This window comes from Ursus maritimus, unplaced genomic scaffold, assembly GCF_017311325.1.
Source record: "Ursus maritimus isolate PB19 unplaced genomic scaffold, ASM1731132v1 scaffold_22, whole genome shotgun sequence".
NCBI classification, from domain to species: Eukaryota; Metazoa; Chordata; class Mammalia; order Carnivora; family Ursidae; genus Ursus; species Ursus maritimus.
In genome coordinates, this window is record NW_024424675.1 from 24939671 (window position 1) to 24960346 (window position 20676).

At 44.0% G+C, this 20676-nt stretch overlaps 2 protein-coding genes across 2 annotated transcripts in view; one reads left to right on the forward strand and one right to left on the reverse strand.

Moving 5' to 3' along the window:
* Window positions 1–20676, reverse strand: part of LOC103669810 (ER degradation-enhancing alpha-mannosidase-like protein 2) — a gene marked incomplete in the record, with an annotated part of 79638 nt that overhangs the window by 28174 nt on the left and 30788 nt on the right.
* PROCR (protein C receptor) lies at window positions 12098–18754 on the forward strand. Its single transcript, XM_040638231.1, has 4 exons — window positions 12098–14611; window positions 16929–17180; window positions 17549–17827; window positions 18076–18754. Exons 1-4 carry the CDS (start codon window positions 14533–14535, stop codon window positions 18189–18191), a joined length of 726 nt encoding a protein of 241 aa, XP_040494165.1. The 5' UTR covers window positions 12098–14532; the 3' UTR covers window positions 18192–18754.

A 20676-nucleotide genomic window follows, 5' to 3' on the forward strand; every position in this document is an offset into this window, starting at 1 on the left:
AAAAAAAAAAAAAAAAAAAAAAAGGATGTTTTTGGAAACTCTTTTTCGAAGTACCAGATGGTAGGGAAAGGAGGCAACAGTAAACTGAGACTTAGATAACAACACGGGGGCACTGCATGAGTTTCCTGTGACCACTGTAACAAATTACCACAAACTTGGTGGCTTTAAAGCAACAGACATTGATTCTTAGTTCCGGAGGCCGGAAGTCTGAAATCAGTTTCACTGGACCAAAATCCCTCTGGAGGCTCAAGGGGGAAAATATACTCCTCAACTTTCCAGCTTCTTCCAGAGAAGAGAAAGTTGCTCTATTCTTCAGCCTGCGGCCATATCACTCCAATATCTGCCTCCACCTTCATATCACCATCTTCTCTTCTGTGGGTGTCTCTCACTACTCCCTCCACTTGTCTGTTATAAGGACACTTGTGATTACGTTTAGGTTCCACCTGAGTAATACAAGATAACACCACCTCCCCAACCCCCGTCTCAAGATCCTTAACTCAACCACATTTGCAAAGACCGCCATTTCAAATAGTGTAACATGTACAAATTCCAGGGATAAAGACCTAATTATCTTTCAGGGCCATTTTCCAGCCTAGTACAGGTACTAAACATTTTTCAGGTCTGGGGTTTTCTGTGCTATAAAAGTTTCCCAGGCCTCATCATCCTTCCCTATATACATCCTGTAACTGATCTTTTTGTCGCTCTTTCAAAATTCTAGTGCGGATAAAATGTCTCCAGAGGGAGGGGGACAGGTTGCTGGATGTGGTAATGCTAGTTCTCTTTTTCATGAGCAAGATCGAACTACTTATAATTTTTCTTTCTTTTTCTAGCTTGATGAAAATGTGCATTTTCTACACTGTCATAGAAAAATACAACCATGACTTATATTTTCACAATTTATGTGGTTGATTTCATGGTTCCCTCATGAGAAAAAACTTTTTTTTAGTCTCTGGAAAGCATTAGGACTCTTGCCTCCCGACTCTACCTCTTACTCTGTGATTATCTTATGGGATTCTAGAAGGTTCATCCAATCCATGCGCATGGAATGTCTTTCCATTTTTTGTGTCATCTTCAAATTCTTTCATCAGTGTTTTATAGTTTTCAGAGTACAGGTCTTCCACCTCTTTGGTTAGGTTTTTTCCTAGGTATTTTATGATTTTTGGTGTGGTTGTAAATGGGATTGTTTTCTTAATTTCTCTTTCTGCTCCTTCATTATTGATGTATAGAAATGCAACAGATTTCTGTACATTGATTTTGTACAATCCTGTGACTTTACTGAATTTGTTTATCAGTTCTAGCAGTTTTGGGGGGAGTCTTTCAGGTATTCTATATATAGTATCAGAACATCTGCCCTTATTAATCCAAGGTGTTATAGGCAATAATTTCTGCCCTTGAGAATTTGAAGGACGGTGCATGGCATACGATGAAAATTCCAAAGTAGTCAGACCATAGTCCTTTCCTTTGAAGTGCTTGCAATTTTGATAAAAAGGAAAGAGGTGGGGACACCTGGGTGGCTCAGTCAGTTGAGCGTCTGCCTTCAGCTCAGGTCATGATCCCAGGGTCCTGGGATCGAGCACCGCATTGGGCTCCTTACTGAGTGGGGAGCCTGCTTCTCCCTCTGCCTGCTCCCCCGGCTTGTGATCTCTCTCTATCTGTCAAATAAATAAATAAATAAAATCTTAAAAAAAAAGACATCTACTGGAGAATACCTGGAATCATAGAATGTTCAAGTCTTCTTGTGGGTGAATAGAGTTTGAGGATGATCAGATTGTATCCGTCCCCAGGGTGAATGTTCTTGGTCTCTGTGTCAAGCAGAATGAGCTTTGGACTAGTGGTCAGAAGCCCTTGGCTCTATTACTGGTTTACCCATCATTTCTGTGTGATCTTGGGTAAGCTGTCTTCCTCTGTGTGGATCCAGTTTCCATATCTGGAACGTGAGAGAATGAGACTGCCTCTCAACACAAGGAAAATATTAACAGATTCATGCAGAGTTACTGCAAAAAAAAAAATGGGAAGCAGAATTCCACACATATCAACTGCAGAATTTCCCCCCAGAAACGATCATAAAGCCAAATAAAACTGTAGGACAACACTCTAAACAAAATCGGACTATTTTCCAAATGAATAATAACCACAGTAATGCTAATAAGAAAATGGCCAAAATATATTGATAGCAGCAAGTTATTTTATGGCAATTTACTATGTTCCAGGCACTCTTCTTAGTACTTTACACGTATCAACACCATTAATCTTCACCACAACCCTCTGAGATAGTATTACTACCATCATTTTACAGATTTAAAAGAAATGGAAGCACAGGTTTTAAAAACTGAATGAGTGGTAGAGCTGAGATTCGGCGCCAGTCTATGATGAAATTAATGACAAATATGTAGATAAAAGGCCAATACAGAATTTAAAAAGTAGAGATTTGATTGACTTCTGCGATGTCCTCTGGCTTTAGCTGCGTACGATTCTACACCCAACATTCCCTTTCTTTTTGCTGGAAAGTCAGAGTAAAAAGTTCAATTCCATGAAGCTGGAAGTCAAGGCACTTTAGTTCTCTTGACCCAGTTGTCTTGACTACTTTTAGCAAGGAAGTATCTGGGAATTCCTTTTCCAGCATCTGGGGGCCACGTGGTTCAAGCAGATTCAACCAGCTCCCAGAGCAGAGCTTGTACACTACATATTTTGGGACTGCCAAGAAACAACTAGTTTATCCCTGGGACAGTTTCCATCTGTTGCTTTGTAGAAATGTTTGAATTTCCACTGTCTCCAGCACGTCCATGGATTTAGAACAATGTTCCTCGGTCAGAGCCCCAGAACGTGTTTTATAATGCTCATGTTCCAAGTGAACTTGGACCCATGGCAATCTGCCTAGAGAAACCTAGCCATCCTGGGTATATTTAGGCAAAAATAGAAAAGTGACCACAGATGGTTTCATAATCTGGTCAGTCCCAGGTCCTGGGCCAGATTGCAATCTTTGGGATCTCAAGCCTTGAAAATGGTGTCCATCCCTCACGTGCAATTTAAAACAGAAATAATCCTACTCTATAAAATTAACGGAGGCAATAGGCACAAGGAGGAGATGGTGCAAGTGTCCTGTGATCCACAAATGGGTATATAACATGTGATACGAATACAATGGAATATTATTCACCCTTTAAAAGGAAGGAAGTTCTGACACATGCTACAACATGGATGAACCTTGAGGACATTATCCTAAGTTAAATAAGCCAAACACAAAAGAACAAATATTGTACGATACCACCTATATGAGGCATCCGCAGTAGTCAAATACATAGAGACAGAAAGTAGAAGGGTAGTTGCCAGGGGCTTGGGATGAGGGGAATGGGTTATTGTTTAATAGGTACAGAGTTTCAGCTCTGCAAGATGAAGAGTTCTGGAGATGGATGGTGGTAATGGTTGCACAACGTGACTGTACTTAACACCACAGAACTGTATATTAAAATGGTTAAATAGTTTACCAAAATTTTTTAAACTAAAAAAATGGAAGATATAAATGGATAGTGGTTCAACACATTTCTGATTTCTCCATGGTGAGAAACATCCAGTTCTTTCAAAGAAAATATGTCCTTAAGGGGATGGGGTGACTCTGCTGATGTCCAAAGCAGACACTCCCCTCTGCCTTTTTGATGATACAGAATTAGCCAGATACCACCAGGTTGAGGGAGGGAAGACCATAGCTATCCTGCAGGGCTCCCCCCTCAGCCAACCTGCTCAGTAGGCTCCGAACTCTGGTGCTGGAGAGAAGGAAAAAGTCTAATCAAATGAAATTCCTTTCAGCCAACATTTATTGAGAACCTTAATAACAACAGTTAGTATCTCTTAAACTTATTAGTGTTAAGAAAAACTATCTGAGGGGCGCCTGGGTGGCTCAGTTGTTAAGCGTCTGCCTTCGGCTTAGGTCATGATCCCAGGGTTCTGGGATGGAGCCCCACATCGGGCTCCCTGCTCCACGGGGAGCCTGTTTTTCCCTCTCCCACTCCCCCTGCTCAAGTTCCCTCTCTCACTGTCTCTCTGTCAAATAAATAATAAATAAAATCTAAAAAAAAAAGAAGAAGAAAAGAAAAACTAACTGAAACACGTTACTAAAATAAAAAGATGACTGTGTGACTTTTTTTTTTTTTTTGAGATTTTAAGTAATCTCTACACCCAATGTGGGGCTCGAACTCACATCCTGGAGGAGATCAAGAGTTGCATGCTCTACCACTGAGCCAGCCAGCTGCCCCTGTGTGACCTTTTAATGTCATAATAAAGCACTGACTGGCAAGTCTACTTAAGAGACATCTGCTTCTAAAGAGAAGTTTAACATTATTTACACAACTGGTTAGGGCCCAGACATTCTACAATTCTGTAAAATGATAAACTGTGATGATTTCCTTTTCTGTCTGTGGTTTTATTACCCTGTAGACATTAATCCATTTTGTACATAATTTAGCAATCTCATTTTTTCCAATGTTTTTCTTTTTCATTGACTATGAAAACTTTGGATTTTATATTCTATTTTGAACTGGCTTTGTCATCCTGCTAGTCCCTTTATTACTGAGCTAAATGAAACTTTGACCCATGCTCCCTGTCTATTTGTATGAGAATGATGTTTTTAACATACTGAGAATTATACTTGACACTAAATATAAGATCTGCGATTAAGCAATTTCACAGACCCATGATACCCCTTTGAGATAATTTCTATTTTATCCCCATTTTCCAGATGAGAAACCTGAGGCACAAAAAGGATTAGATAATTTTCTTTTTTTTTTAAGATTTATATATTTATATATTTATTTATTTATTTGAGAGAGAAGGGGGGAAGGAGAGGGTCAAGAGAGGGGCAGAGGGAGAGGGAGAGAATCTCATGCAGACTTCCTGCTGAGCGGGGAGCTGATGTGAGGCTGGATCTCACCACACTGAGATCATAACCTGAGGCAAAATCAAGAGTCAGACCCTTAACCAACTGAGCCACCCAGACAACCCCCAAAAAATATTAGATAATTTTCTAAGGGCCAATTATGTGCCAGGCATTTTGTGAGTCACACTTTTCTTTCCTTCCCTGGATGTCCTATTTATTTCTTCATTCACGCAATAAACATCTATTGGCACTATGTGCCGAGTACTCTGCTAGCCTGGTGATGCAGAAATGTTAAAACACACTCTCTGCCCTCCTACAGCTTTTGGTGTGGAGGACAGATGCTTAAACAGACAATTATCATGGAAATAATTAAGGGCTATGAAGAGCGAAAAGACAGGGCTATGGTAGAACAGCAGGAANNNNCAACTCAGACTTGTGGGTATGAAGTTAGGGAAGGCTTCCTGGAGGGGCTCCTGGGTGGCTTAGTTGGTTAAGCGACTGCCTTCAGCTCAGGTCACGATCCCTGGGTCCTGGGATCGAGGCCAGCACTGGGCTCCCTGCTCAGTGGGGAGCCTGCTTCTTCCTCTGCCCACCCCCTGCTTGCGTTCACTCTCACTCTCTCTCAAATAAATAAATAAAATCCTAAAAAGAAAAAGCGTCTTGGAGTAGGTGGCACCTACTCTAACAGGTGTTGGGGGGCCAAAGAAGGAGATGAGAATCACCTCAAGATAAAGTCTCAATTCCTTAATAGAGCAGGAAAGACTCTTCATCAGACCCCTGCCTCCATCTTCACGTCACATCTGCCTCCCCAACACCTGTTCTGTTTCAGCCGTCCTTAAGTACGACCAACGTCTCAAGCCTGTTATATATATCTTTCTTTCTTTCTTTCTTTCTTTCTTTCTTTCTTTCTTTCTTTCTTTCTTTCTTTCTTTCTTTCTTTCTTTCTTTCTTCTTTCTTTTTTAAGATTTTATTTATCCAGGAGCACCTGGGTGGCTCAGTCGTTAAGCATCTGCTTCGGCTCAGGGCGTGATCCTGGCGTTCTGGGATCGAGCCCCACATCGGGCTCGTCCACTGGGAGCCTGCTTCTTCCTCTCCCACTCCCCCTGCTTGTGGTCCCTCTCTCGCTGGCTGTCTCTCTCTCTGTCAAATGGATAAATAAAATTTAGGGTTTTATTTATTTATTTGACAGAGAGAGAGAAAGAGCACACAAGCAGGGGGAGCAGCAGGCAGAGGAGGAAGAAGAAGCAAGCTCCCCGCCCAGCAGGGAGCTCAATGTAGGACTCGATCCCAGGACACTGGGACCACGACCAAAGCCGAAGGCAGACACCCAACCCATTGAGCCACCCAGGCGCCCCTTATTTCTCCTTTCATATTATATTCTTGCATCTTCTTCTCCTTCTGTCTGAAACAACTTTTCCCCACACCCTCTGCCCTGTCCCCACTCCTACCACCCACTTGTCCTGCAGGACCAGCTTAGGTATCGCCTCCTTTGAGAAGTCTTCTCTGACCCCCAGGCTAAATCAGAGGACTCTACTCTCATAACTTAGATGACACACATACTTCTCAGCTCCAGTCTCCAACCCTCTGGTTCTCTTTCTTAGTACTTATTACTGTATTATCATTGTTTGTTGATATGTCTCTCTTCCCTACTTGATTGTCTTCTTCATAAGTGGGGATCTTATCTGTTTCAGGTCCTAGCACACAGTAAGTGCTCAATAAATGCCCACTGAATAAAAGAATGAAGTAGCAGGTGAACTACATTAGAGGAAATAAAGGAAGAAGAGAGGATGGCTCCAGAAGCCTTTAGAAATCACTTGTGAGTGGCTCAGAGGAGCCGAAGCGTAGAGAGTAGTGGCAATGACTGCCTAATGAGCTAATAGAAATAATGTGTGCCCAGAGCTGTACTAAGTAATTCTCTTACACCAGCTCATTTCCTTCTCACAACTCTGTGAGGCAAGTACTGTTATTCTTCATATTTTACGGGTGGTCTCAGAAGGGCCGAAAGGCGTCCCCTAAATCTAACAGCTAGCAAGTGGCAGAGCTGAGATGTAAACCCAGGCAGCTTCACCTGAGCCCATGTTCTCATCCTGTGTCACACTCCGTACCACGTCTGCTCTGGGGCCTGGAAGGAGGCAGTGGGCTGAGAAGAGAGCAGAAAGATGCTCTCCAGGATTGATAGTCCAGGAGAGAAGACAAGGGATAGAAGGTGACAAGGGAGCTACAATGGGAGGCAAATTATATTGGTTTTGTAAGAAGAAGAAGAGGTAATTTCTAGCATCTCAGAAGGCTTTTCAGAAGGATGTGGTGTCAGAGCAGGGCTTTGAAGGAATGGGGAGAATTTGGAGAAGTCTGGAGAAAAACAACCAGAGTAAAATATGCATAAAAAGGATAATACCTCAAAAAGAATTTATTTCGTCTTAGTAATGCAAGGTTAGTTTGACAAAAGAGACTTAATGCATTTGCCACATTAACAAGTTAAAAGATGGAAACTTGTATGATCATTTCATTACATTATGATAAAGGGTTTGAAAAACCTAAACATTTATGATAAAAACTCAGTCAACTAGGAATAAAAGGAATCTTACTTAATCCAATAAAGGGTATCTATAAAAAAGAATACAGCAAACATCATGTTTAATGGTAAAAAGGTGAAAACTTTCCTTTTTAAGCCTGGAAAATTATAAGGATACTTAAAAAAAAATAATTTCTATTGACATTGTACTAGAGGTTGTAGCCAGAACAGTAAGTTAAGAAAAGGAAACTACAGGGGCGCCAGGGCGCCTCAGTCGGTTAAGCATCTGACTCTTGATTTCGGCTCAGGTCATGATCTCAGGGTTGTGAGATCAAGCTCCATGTTGGGCACTGTGGTGGGCATGGAGCCTGCTTAGGATTCTCTCTCCCCCTCTCCCTCTGTCCCTCCCCCCCAAAAGAAACTATAAAAATTAGAAAGGAAGAAATAAAAGTCACTATCTACTAGTGATATGACTATGCATACATAACATTCAAAAGAATCTACAATTATTAGAATAAATAAAAGAGTTAATGCAACAAAATTATCATATTCCAATACCAGCAATAAGATGTTAGAACATGGCATTTCTTTTAGATACTATTTTCAATAACATTTTAAAATATGAAAGGCCCAGAGGGGAAATCTATCAAAGGGTGGGCAAGATGTCTAGAGATAAGGGGCACCTGGGTGGAACAGTCTTTAAGTGTCTGCCTTCGGCTCAGGGCACGATCCCGGCGTTCTGGGATCGAGCCCCACATCGGGCTCCATGCTCCGCTGGGAGCCTGCTTCTTCCTCTCCCACTCCCCCTGCTTGTGTTCCCTCTCTTGCTGGCTGTCTCTCTCTCTGTCAAATAAATAAATAAAATCTTTAAAAAAAAAAGATGTCTAGAGATAAACTTATAAAACTCTGAGACACGCCAAAGAAGATATAAATAAATGAAGAGATATACGCTATCATGCATCGGATAATTCAATATTGTGAAGATGTCAACTCTCCCCCAAACCATTAATACATCTAATGTGATACCAACCAAAATCCTATCAACCTGATAAAGTGATTTTAAAATTTATGTATAGAAGTTCAACACACAAACATAGCCGAGACACTCGAGGAACGAACTGGGAAGACTTGATTTGCAATATATGAAGATGTATTATTATAAAACTATACCAATTAGGATAAGACAGCATTGGTGCAGGGAGAGAAAAATAAGCTATTGAAACAGAATAAACACATTCACTGTAAATCAGACGTATCACTGCAGATCAGGGGGGAAGGGCAGTATTCTAATAAGTGGTGTTGGGAAACCTGGATATCCGCATAAAAGAAACTAATCTTGACCTGTACTTCACACCATACACCTAAAGGTAAAAGACAAAACTATAAAGCGTTTGAAGATAAATTGGAGAACATCTTCATGATCCCAGGATAGGGGAAGGATTTCTTAAACAAGGCGCAAAAAGCATGAACTAATGGAAAAGATTTATAAAGTTGACCATCTTAAAATTAGGAACTTCTGTTTATCTAAAAAGAAGATAAGGAAAGTGAAAAGATAATATTTGTGTGTTCTGTGTTCAGGAAATCAGGAGGAGCAGATTTGGCTGAGACTGGAGTACATGGAAAGATAAGGCTGGAAAGATAGACAGGAGCTGCGCCAGGAATACCAGTGTCCCACCACTTGCTGGGAAGGCAAGAGCTAGAATCACTCTGACGTTGTGGGCTTCTTTTCATCTTCCCTAAGTCGGGGTGTGTTAGTGTCTACAGGGGAACATTTTGAGTAAGATTCGTATCTATTCCTTGCCTCCCCTTCAGGATTATACTTGATGTCAACTGTCCATTCTTCCTGCTGTGAGGTCACTTCTGTTAGCTGCCCCCCAAAGCCAAGCCCCTTTCTTATCTTTCCCACCTACTGAATACACACTCTGTTCTGGCATTTTGTATGAGTCACCTCATTTATCTTTATAGGACGGTCTAATAGTTAAGAAAGCAGGTTTTGGGGGAACAGGTCAGTTCACTGTTCTCTCCCTCTGTACCCTCATCTATAAAATGCGAGTAATGGCTGATTCTTTATACTTTCCATAGGGCACAAGTGAGAATAAAACACATGTATTCTAGCGGCACCTGGGTGGCACAGCGGTTAAGCATCTGCCTTCGGCTCAGGGCGTGATCCCGGCGTTATGGGATCGAGCCCCACATCAGGCTCCTCCGCTAGGAGCCTGCTTCTTCCTCTCCCACTGCCCCTGCTTGTGTTCCCTCTCTCGCTGGCTGTCTCTATCTCTGTCAAATAAATAAATAAAATCTTTAAAAAAAAAACACACACACGTATTCTGCTTACTTAATACAGTGTGCCACACATTTGTAAGTTCTCAATGCGTGTTTACCAGTCCACATCCTAGGCAGGAGGTGATCTCTGAAGGGACCACACTCCGTAGTTATCTGGGTTGGGTCTGGTTGGTTAAACTGCCTGTCTCCAGTAGCTAACAGGGGAGGGAGAGGTCTGGTCTTCTGAAGTCCAGCTGGGCACACCGCCAGTCCTTGGCTCAGCCCAGCCTCTCCTCACCCACTGGGGCCGCACCGGCGCTGGCCCCCGCTCAGCTTCCTGTCTCCCTTATCTTCCCCTGGCATGTGCTCTCTGGAGTGGGAAATGCTACCACTGGCTTCCTTCATTTCCCTCTGCTCATAGGACCTTCATTCTTTAGATCTCAGTCAAATTTCAGCTGCTGGCCCTATGCCCACACTGCTCTGTGATTTTCTGCCCCTCGCCCACCCAGGCCCGATGTGGCATAGGCCCTGGCTCCAAACGCAACCTGTCTTTTCTCTTCCCCATTGCAACCCTGAGTTTAGAAGGGTAAGGGGGAATGCCCGTCAAACTGTCCCCACTCATCAGCTTCCCCACCTCCAATACTCTCTTCACACTCCCTATACCCAAACCATACCCCTTTGTTCAAATCCCTCCTCTGCATTTTCATGGTGTGTGATCTTGGGCAAGTTACTTAGCCTCTCTGGGCTTGAGTTATCTCATCTGCAACATGGAGACAATGAGCCTGGTGCTATCCTCCCCAGAGAAAATGATAAAGGCCTAGCACACAGTATGAATTTGGGGCATGTTTTATATTATATATAACATAAATATGCAGGAGTGTTGGAAGTATGTATTCAAAAATGTAGTGATTCCTCCAAAACTTTTGAGACACTATGTGGTGGTTAAATTCACAAACTTTGGCATCAGAGAAACATGGGTTCAAATTATAGTTTTTGCTGTGTGACCTTAGGTAAGTCACCTACCCTCTCAGATCCTCATTTTATTAGGAAAATGGTGACATTATGAAACTTACCTCGAAAGACTGGCATATGGATAAAATGAAATTATTTATGTAAAGAGCTTAACACTGTTCCTGGCCCACTATAAATGTTAGCTATAATAATAATCGTTGTCTCTGCTATTTGATTTTTGGGGCATTAGTGTGTGAGGAGGATGCTTGGGAAGTCGCTATTGCTGTTGCGGTCTCTGTCTATGACAGATCTTAGCTTGGGGGGAAAGACCGGTCTGTGATTGGCTCTGTGGAGGGTGGCGCCGATCACTTTAACCCCAATGATGCAGGCCCTACCTGCATAGATCAGACTGACAGCACTCAGTTCTAAATTGATTCAATCATAGGGGCGCCCGGGTGGCTCAGTCATTAAGCATCTGCCTTCGGTTCAGGGTGTGATCCTGGCGTCCTGGGATGGAGCCCTGCGTCGGGCTCCCTGCTCTTCTGGGAGCCTGCTTCTCCCTCTCCCACTCTCCCTGCTTGTGTCCCTCTCTCGCTGGCTGTCTCTCTCTCTGTCAGATAAATAAAATCTTTTTTAAAAAATAAATTGATTCAATCATATACTTTATAACCTTCCATCTCAAGGCAGCCTTCAAGCCCTCAACGGAGAAAAAAAGGCAAAGCAAAAATACGCATAAACTCACTAGGAACCAGATAAAGCACAGCGAAACCAAAATGAAGTGCCACTTTACACCCAACCATCTGACAATGCCAAGGGTTGGCAAGACTTTGGAGTGAGGGAAATCTCATGCGCTGTTGGGAATGCAAATTGGCCCAAACATTTTGCAAAACATTTTGGCAATTTTTAGTAAAGTTGAAGATGAATATACCTATGACTCAGCAATCCCACTCCCATGTTTGCACCTACAAAATCTCTCCCACGTATGCACAAGAAAACACATACAAGAAAGTCATACCAGCACTTTGTAGTAGCGGGGCGGAAAAACCCGGGGGGGGAGAAACTTTAACAGAAGAATGGATAAATAAATTGTGGTATATTCAGAAGATGGCATTATAAAGCAGGGAAAATTAAAGGACCTACATATAATAATATGGATCAATCTTTTTAATATGTTAGGTGAAAAAAGTAAGTTGCAGAGGAACACGTGTACTTTGATATTATTTATACAAAGCTCAAAATACGCAAACCACTGTTACATATTGCTTAAGGATGCATGCATACATAGTAGAGTATTCAGAAATGAGAAACAGTGAATTCTTTTTTTTTTAAGATTTTATTTATTTATTTATTTGAGAGAGAGAGCATGAGTAGGGGGCAGGGGGCAAGGAAAGAAGCAGACTCCCTGCTGAGCAGGGAGCCCCAAGTGGGGCTGGATCCCAGGACCCCAGGATCATGACCTGAGCCGAAGGCAGACGCTTAACTGACTGAGCCACCCAGGCGCCCAGAGAAATGGTGAATTCTGATTAGTGGTTACTTTGGTGACAGGGCAGGGGGGAAAAGGCACAGTCAGGGAGTATAAGGGTCTTCAGCTGTATTGGTAATCTTTTATTTCTTCTGCTGGGTAGTGAAGACAAGTATGTTTGTAATAAAATTTTTCAGGTATGAAAAAATTCTTCAAATATGGAATATTTAATGATATATATATATTTTTATAAAAGCCAAGACAGTATAACCGGCAGTGATTTAAGACCGTCTGCTCTTCCTGAGTCCCAGTCCAGGAAAACAAGGTCCCCGTTTTCCTTCTGACAGACCATTTTGGCAAACTGGAAAAACAGTTGGTTATTTCTAAGCTCGTCTACAATGACTGAGAGGTGGGCATGGACACTCTTGCATATATTCAGTTCAGAGAATGGGAGCCTGAAATGTGTCCAAGGTTTGCCCTGATTCCACTATGACATAACTCTCCCTCCAAGGAACAGTATATAAACTAAAGAAGTTAAAACCCCCATCTCTAATCCCAATAGAGCTAATCTCTATTGACAGCCCTCTCCTGGTATTCTTCCTATGTATATACCAATACACAGATACACACATGCATTATGCAGACAGAAGTAAAATTTTTAACCAAAACTAGATGGAGTTATCCGGTATGTATCAGTCCACACTTCCCTTCTCACTTATCAATGTCTCATGTCAGTACATCAACTCATATGATCTGTCACTTCTTCCACCATAATTTATTACTTAACCTTTTATTTTTAATTCAACACAAGATATATCATCGCATTTTAAGGGCAGAATACAGATAGATAAAACCCTTCACAAAATAGACGGAAAAGGCCTTCCACAAGATTGCCCCCCCAACACACACACACACCACACACATATACACATTCACACAAGCATACACACGGCGCACATACACACATACACACATGTGCACACACACCCCATACACATATACACACATACACTCTTAACCTCGGGCTCCTCCCTAATAATAAGTCGGTGGAGATAAGTCACCGCTATATTTGATGTACATCCTTCCAGATTCCTTTAATCCCATAAAGAAATAGGTTGTTTCGTTGTCATGTGTGTGGTTGACACATAAATGGTTCTAAACCTAACCTACCCAGTGTCCCACAACTTACTCTTAGAGATTTATGCATATCTTAACTATCTCATTCAGTCATCTGTTAGTTGATTTCTGTTATTTTTTGTATTATTTATTATGTGCACTCTTCCAAGCAAGGTAGCAAACAAGACGGACAACCTCCTGGGGCTCACATTCTGGTGGGACATTCAGACAATAAACATCTAAATGAATAACATAATTTCAGGTAATATTAAGTAACATGAAAATAGAGTGGAGATTAAGCAGCCGAGGTTTTTTTCTTTAACTACTACGTGGTATTCCACAATACAGATTACCATAGTTTGGGGGAGTGACTTCCAAATTTTCCCACTTGCTTCCTAGAGTAAGGAATACATTTTAAACTGCTATTCAAAACCCATCACAGAAACATACATGCACAAATCTGAAACACACATGTATACAATTGAACAAATATTTCATGACCCAGGTTCACTCTGACCCAGAAGGAGGCACTGAAAATTTGTATTCTGTTCTATTTCATAAAAACAAACAAAAACAAAACCCCCTGCTAATCATTGCCCACTAAACTGTTTTCATTATCCAGTAGTAGATTGTGACCTCAGTTTGAAAAATATTGCTGGTAAGTGACCAATTCTCTAATGAGATTACATTGTTCATAATTCTCTCCTATTACAAACAGCACTGCAGTGAGCTGTTTTATACTCATCTTGTAACCATGTATTTCTGAGAGCAAGATCCCTGATTGTGTAATTACTATAATTCTGATAAAATGTAGCCAGTATGCTGGAAAATTGAACTCTAATCCCAATCTGTTACCACCACAACATATAAAGACATATAAACTTCCGTTGGGCAAGTCCCTGCACCTCTCTGGGCCTCAGTTTCCCCATCAGTAACCTGCCGATCGCTACACCCTAGAGTGTGCTCTAAGTTGAAAGCAGATGCCCCACCCCCTGACTCAGCAAGGACAGAACTTCTCTCTGAATCTGACTCCCCCTTTTTCCGCTCCCTGTTTGGAAGAGGCCCAGGGAAAAGGGAAAAGGCAGGTCTGGGCATGAGGGCCCGATGCGGGGCGTGGCAAGGGAAGGGCAAGAGGGAGGCCAGCCCCCTAGTAGGAAATGAGACAGGGTAGGAATAACACTTTATAAGCCTGCCGCCTTCTTCCTCCTCCTATCCTCTGGCCATCTTCCAGCCTCCTCCGTTCAGCCTCCTCCCCTTCCAGACAGTCCTCGCTTCTTTTCCCCCTAGGCTGCAGCCAGCCAGAGCCCCCTGCCTGTCGGAGCCAGGAGCCCAGGTGGTGTAAGAACCTCAGCCCCAGGATGTTGACAACATTGCTGCCACTGCTGCGTCTACTGCTCCTGCCCGGCTGGGCCTTTTGTAGCCAGGAAGCCTCAGATGGTGAGTCAGGGGCACATCTCCTTCCTCGGCATGGTTCTGGAGACTCTCAGCCTGTCTGGGTATGTGGGGAAGATCAGAGGAGCACTTTTCCCACAGCGCTTGCGCCTGCAGCCAGCCAGCCAGATCTCTCTGTAGGGCAGGCAGGGTCCTGGGGACTGATTAGTGTTCCAAAGCCAAGGTGAGGAAGTACAGTTTACCTGGGGAAAAGGGGGTTGAAAGAGGCTGGGGGAACAGGACTGGAGAAATGGAAAGGGACGGGTAGAAAGGGTAAAGGGGGTTAGCCCTGGGGAGAGGGGGTGAGTCTGGAGAGGGAGCGCTGAGAGTGATGTGGATAGGGGTGAGTTCAGGGAAGATGGGAAGAGACTCGGAGAAGGGATGAGAGATGGGAGGAATGGGAAGCCACTGGAGAGACTGGGGCTGAGAGAAGCGAGGCAGAATAGGAGACCGGAGAAGGTGGAAGAGGCTGGCAGGAGGCGGGAGAAAGTCTGGGGAGAGACAAGCTGTGGTCCATGGGTGAACTTACAGGGGTCAGGCTTCCCGAGGTGGCTGTTTAAGTAGAGAAAGGAGTTATGGCCCTGTATTGTGACTGCACAGGGACCTCCTCTCCCCTTTCCCACAATCTCCAGAGCTACAGTCTCCCCCTCAGAGAGGGAGAAAATCACCAGTAATCTAGGAGCGCTCACTACAATTAATACATGCACTGACTCACCTAACTCCCATGATATCTCTACAGTGGGCAATATGTTATCTCCATTTTACAGACTGGGCACAGGGCAGTTAAGAACCTTATCTAGGGTTACCCACACAGATCTACCTATTCACGCCTGCAGACATAGAGCACAACTTTTCATATGCAAACGTGGAAAAGACACACGCGTGTGCGTGCACACACACACACACACACACACACAGATTGACAATCCCAGACTCATCCTCTCCTCACACATTCTCTGGACATCAACTCAAGCCTGTGCCAGGCCCTTAATGGGTGTAGAAGGCAGAGATAACCAGACATAATTCTATGGCCTAGGGGAGCCCAGTGTAGTCTAGGTATTTGGAGACAGTAACGTATTTGGAGACAGTTATGTGGAATCTGGGATCATTGAAACAGACCCACTGTGTCTAGGACGGTATGTATTTATTTATTTATAGATTTTATTTATTTATTTATTTATTTGAGAGAGAGAGAACATGAACAGGGGGAAGGGACAGATGGAGTAGGAGTCTGATGGATCCCAGGACTATAAGATCATGACCTGATACAAAGGCAGACGCTTAACCAACTGGGCCACCCAGGCGTCCCCATCTCTAGGAGGGTAAAGAGGAGAGGCATTAGGAAAACTTCTCCAAGGAAAGGGCAACAGAGCACGAATAGAAGTTTGCCTGGAGGCAGAGAAGCCTGGACATGCTATCCGTGTCAGCCAGAAGGCAGCATGAGGAACTCCAAGTAGTTTACTGTATCTAAGGACGGGAAGAGGCCAGAGAAGGCAGTCGGGACCTGGTCTCCCACAGCCTTGAATGCCAAGCTAAAGACTTTGGACTTCATTCCATGGAGACATCCTATGGGGAGACAGTATGGCTGAGCGGCTAAAGGTGCTGGACTCACACTGCCTACAGTCAAACCTTGGTTCTGCTATACCATTTTAGCCTGCTTCCCTTATGGACTGAGGTTAATAACAGTAGCCACTGCATGAAGCTAATGGGAGGAAAGCACAAATAAGATAATAATGTGTGTAGGTACAGTGGCTCATAGTAAGTACTTAATACCTATTATTACTATTACTGATGGGCGAATGTGTCACTGGAGCATTTTAAGTAGGAGAAGGGCATCATCTTATTTCTGGGTCAGATGGAGATCAGATTGGAAGGAGTGAAACTGAACAATGAGGGCAGAGGGGTGAGGAAGGAAGTTACTACCCCAGTCCAGATGAGAACCCATGAGGCCTGAAGTAGGGCAATGGCAGAGGAGGCCCAGAACAGGAGACGGAATGGGATTTTATTGTAGGTCAGCATTTGTTGACCAACCGGAAATGGGGGTAGTTAGGGATGAGAGAGAGAAAGATCGAGTGGCTTGTCCACTGACTGGATTACCCTGGGGCAAGTGGCTTCTGCTCTGCCCAGCCTCAGTTTCCTTATCTGTAAAACGAAGATAATAATCCCTGTCCTGCGCTCCTGCAGGGTTGTGGGAGGATGGGTGAAAGAACACTTTATAACTCTATGAACGGCCGAGAAGGTGGGCGGCCGGCCTTTGGGTAAGGGGTTATTATCTCCAGCTTCACGCCGGCCCAAGTGCTGACGCGCTGACACCTACCCGCAGGCCTTCGGAACCTCCACATGCTCCAGATCTCCTACTTCCGTGACCCCGATCAAGTGTGGCACCGGGGCAACGCGTCGCTGGGGGGAATAATGACGCACGTGCTGGATGGCCAGGGCACCAACGTCACGATCCGCCAGCTGCAGCCCTTGGAGGCGCCCGAGAGCTGGGTGCACACAGAGGACCGCCTGAAGACCTACCTGAACGAGTTCCAGCTGTTGGTGCGGCTGGTGCACCACGAGCGGCAGTTGACCTGTGAGTGGCGCTCGCGCGCGGCGGCTGCGGGCTGGGCGGGGCCCGTGAAGAAGGGCCCTCGCGGGTGGGAGGCGTGGCCTGTGGGAGGGACTTGATGGGGCGGGGTTTGAGGAGGGGGCGGGGTTCCCGGAGGGGTCTAGTGGATGGCTTGAGGAGCCCAGGTGTTAGGGTACCGGCCTTTGCCGATTGCTGGGTGGAAGCTTGAGCCTGAAGAGGAGTGGGTGTCCTAGTTGCGGGCCCTCTGTCAGGCCCTCTTCTTGCTGGCATGACCCTTTTGGGAGGCCCTTTCCCTGATCCACCCTAAACGCCAAAATTTCATGTTCCCCCTGGTGGACAGCTCTCTCACACCCTGAATCCCCCATCCACAGTTCCGCTGACCGTTCGCTGCTTCCTGGGCTGTGAGCTGCCTCCTGAGGGCTCTCCAGCCCACGTCTTCTTCGAAGTGACTGTGAATGGGAACTCCTTTGTGAGTTTCCAGCCAGAGACAGCCTTATGGGTGGCAGGGTCCCAGGCACCCTCCAGGGTGGTCACCTACACTCTGCATCAGCTCAACTCCTACAATCGTACTCGGTACGAACTGCGAGAATTCCTGCAGGACACCTGTGTGCAGTACCTGCAGGAACACACCACTTCGAAAAACTCAAAAGGTATGATGGGATCGGGGATGAGCCTGTGTATTGGGTGGATTCCAGGCAAACGAATTAGATCTGAAGGATGTATACCTTGAGCAACAGGAGGCCCAGGACCAGGGATTTGGGACAGAGTATACGCAGCTTATGTCACGTGATGAACTAGCCCCCTTCCTTTGGGGTAGGAATCCCTTAGGGTTTGACTCAAACCATGGACAGAATCTTGGGGGTATGTTCTTCAGGCTAACTCTGTGCATGTTCTGCAGGGAGCCAAACAGGCCGCTCCTACACTTCGCTGGTCCTGGGTGTCCTGGTGGGCAGTCTCATCATCGCTGGTGTGGCTGTAGGCATCTTCCTGTGCACAGGTGGACGGCGGTGTTGATTACTCTCCAGCCCCCTCTGAAAAAGAGCTTGACTGTTGGTGGCTGGCAAGGGAAGATCTCAGCTCACGACAAAACCAAACAGATTCCCCATCTGGGACGTTATATCCCAGAAGGTTTGGAGTGGCAGCTCCCTCCTCCCTGATCTGCCCACCAAGAGTTTGGGGGAGGGGAAGGGAAGGGAGGAGCTAGGTACACAGAGTTCTTGGTTTGCTGAGCACCCAAGAACTTGCATGCTTTGCTGAATTGGTCTGAGAAACGAAAGCTTATCTATCTTTGTGGAAAACAGATGATGGAGTTGGGTGGGGGTGGGAGATGTCTACGGCACATTCTTCATAGACAGAATTACCTGAGGCATTCAAAACACCTAACAAATACAAGAAGTCCACCCACAACCAAAATAAACAACATTCAGTGCTTCCAGCACATCAGACTTGGGAAGGGACGCTGGTATAATAGAGGTAGACAGAAATAACCAGAGAAATAGTGAAAGTGTAAAATAGAAATAATATGGGAGCAAAGAGTTATTAATTACTTAATATTATTAATAAATTCCTTACTTATGTATGTGGCATTATTTTTTTCCCTCTATTTTGCAAAACTTCTGGGAAAGTCGCCTATACCTTTTGCTTCTACTTCCTCATCTCCGGCTCACTCCTAAACCACTGCAGCCTGACTTCCCTATGAACGGCTCTAAGATCATCAATGACCTCTAACTGTAAACTCTTCATCCCACATGATATCTGCAGCATTTTCCTTTGTGGACTAGAACTCTCTTTTTACCCTGACTTCTGAATACTTCTAATTTTTAGAAACTGTTCTGGCTGCTCAGTCAATCCCTTTGCCTTTGTCATCTTACTCAATTCACCTTGGAAAGGTGGCTTCCCTAGAATTCCATTTTTTTGCTCTTTTTGTTCCCATCTGAACCATATCCTTTGTGGATGACCTACTAATTCTCATGGCTTCAAATGCCATCTATCTGTGGTGTTTTCCATGGGGAAGCAATACAATCTTGTCTTTGAAAGCGGGTGTTTTGTCATCAAACAGACTTGGGTTTTACTTCTTTGAGCCAGGCATTTAACTTCTTGAAGTCTCAGTTTCTTCATAAACAAAGGGTATAATGAAATGTACAAAAAGGGTATAATAAAAATGACAACTGCCTCTACCTCATGGAGGCATTACGAGTATGAAATAAGAATATACATATAATATATGTATACTCAATAAATACACCACTTGCTGCTGACCTCTAGACCACCCCATTTACGTTGATTCTTGAAAATCATCTCCACCTTAATATTTTGCAGACATTTCTGAGTCAACATGTTCTAAATTAAATTCCTTATCTTTCTCCCCAAACCTCTTCTCTCTCCTCTGTTGTTTACTATCAGTTAAACAGAATTACTATCAAATCATATCAGTGTAGAGACCTCAGTGTTAACCTTTATTAACTCCCTTTTCATCCCCACCTACAAAATATAATATCCGTAGAATCTAATCCCCCTTTTCCACTCTTTTGCTTTTTTTCAAGATATGGTCACTCATCTCTTTCTCTGTGGCAGACACAAAGGTGTACCACCCAGTTCTACCTTCAAAGAAAGACTAGTCATTTAGCTACAGGGAGTTGAGGCAGCAGATAGTGAGCCTCTAACAGCTTCAGTTCCTTCGGTGTCTGCCTCACCTGCAGAGAACAGTCTCGCAGGAGGTCATGTTCCTCCTGGGGCTGTCCTCATCGGGTGACTGAGCAAAGCAAAGGTGTAAAGGTTCAGCCCTTCTGGCCCACTGCAGGACAATTCTGATAAGCAGTATTCGCTCCAGAGCTTATTGTCAGGGGGGCTGGGTCTCTGTCACATCTACATTTCAATTTTACTTCTCCCTCTATTCCATCCTACTTCCTTCCCCTAGTTAATATCTTCTACCTCAAACTATCTTAGCATCTGCTTCCAGAAAACCCAACCTATGACTGACAATCTTTTTCTTTCTTCCTTCCCTTCCTTCCTCCTTCCTTCTCTCTCTCTCCCTCTCTCTCTCTCTCTCTTTCTCCAGATTGAGAGATTTTTTCGATCTTGTATGTGGACTATCGCAGTAGCCTCCTCCTAACTATTCTCCTGGCCTCTAATTTCTCTGAGTTCTTATTCATCTACATGGCAATAAACAAACAAACAAACAAACACAGATCTGATCATGTTATTGTTCTGCTTTGTAAATTCCCCATACTTGTTGAGCTAAATTCAGAATCCTCAAAATGATATTCAAGGTCTTGTACAATCTGGCCTCATCCTACATTTCAAATTTTTTATCCTACCACTTCTCTTCACCTCACTGTGCTTTAGGCTATCAATTTAAAAAGCATATTTTTAAATAACAGAAGTAATACAATAATACTAGCAACACAGAAATTTACAAAGAAAGTTTTACAAGGAGAAAAGTGAAAGACCTATGTGTTCTCTTTCTCCCCAACTCTTATCTCAACAGTATGCCAAGATT

Bases quoted from the DNA above. Each gene is read 5' to 3' on its own strand.
- PROCR (XM_040638231.1), top strand. From the start codon at position 14,533: ATGTTGACAACATTGCTGCCACTGCTGCGTCTACTGCTCCTGCCCGGC. The intron at 14,612-16,928 runs GTGAGTCAGGGG...ACCTACCCGCAG, and splicing joins TAGCCAGGAAGCCTCAGATG to GCCTTCGGAACCTCCACATG. The intron at 17,828-18,075 runs GTATGATGGGAT...CATGTTCTGCAG, and splicing joins CACTTCGAAAAACTCAAAAG to GGAGCCAAACAGGCCGCTCC.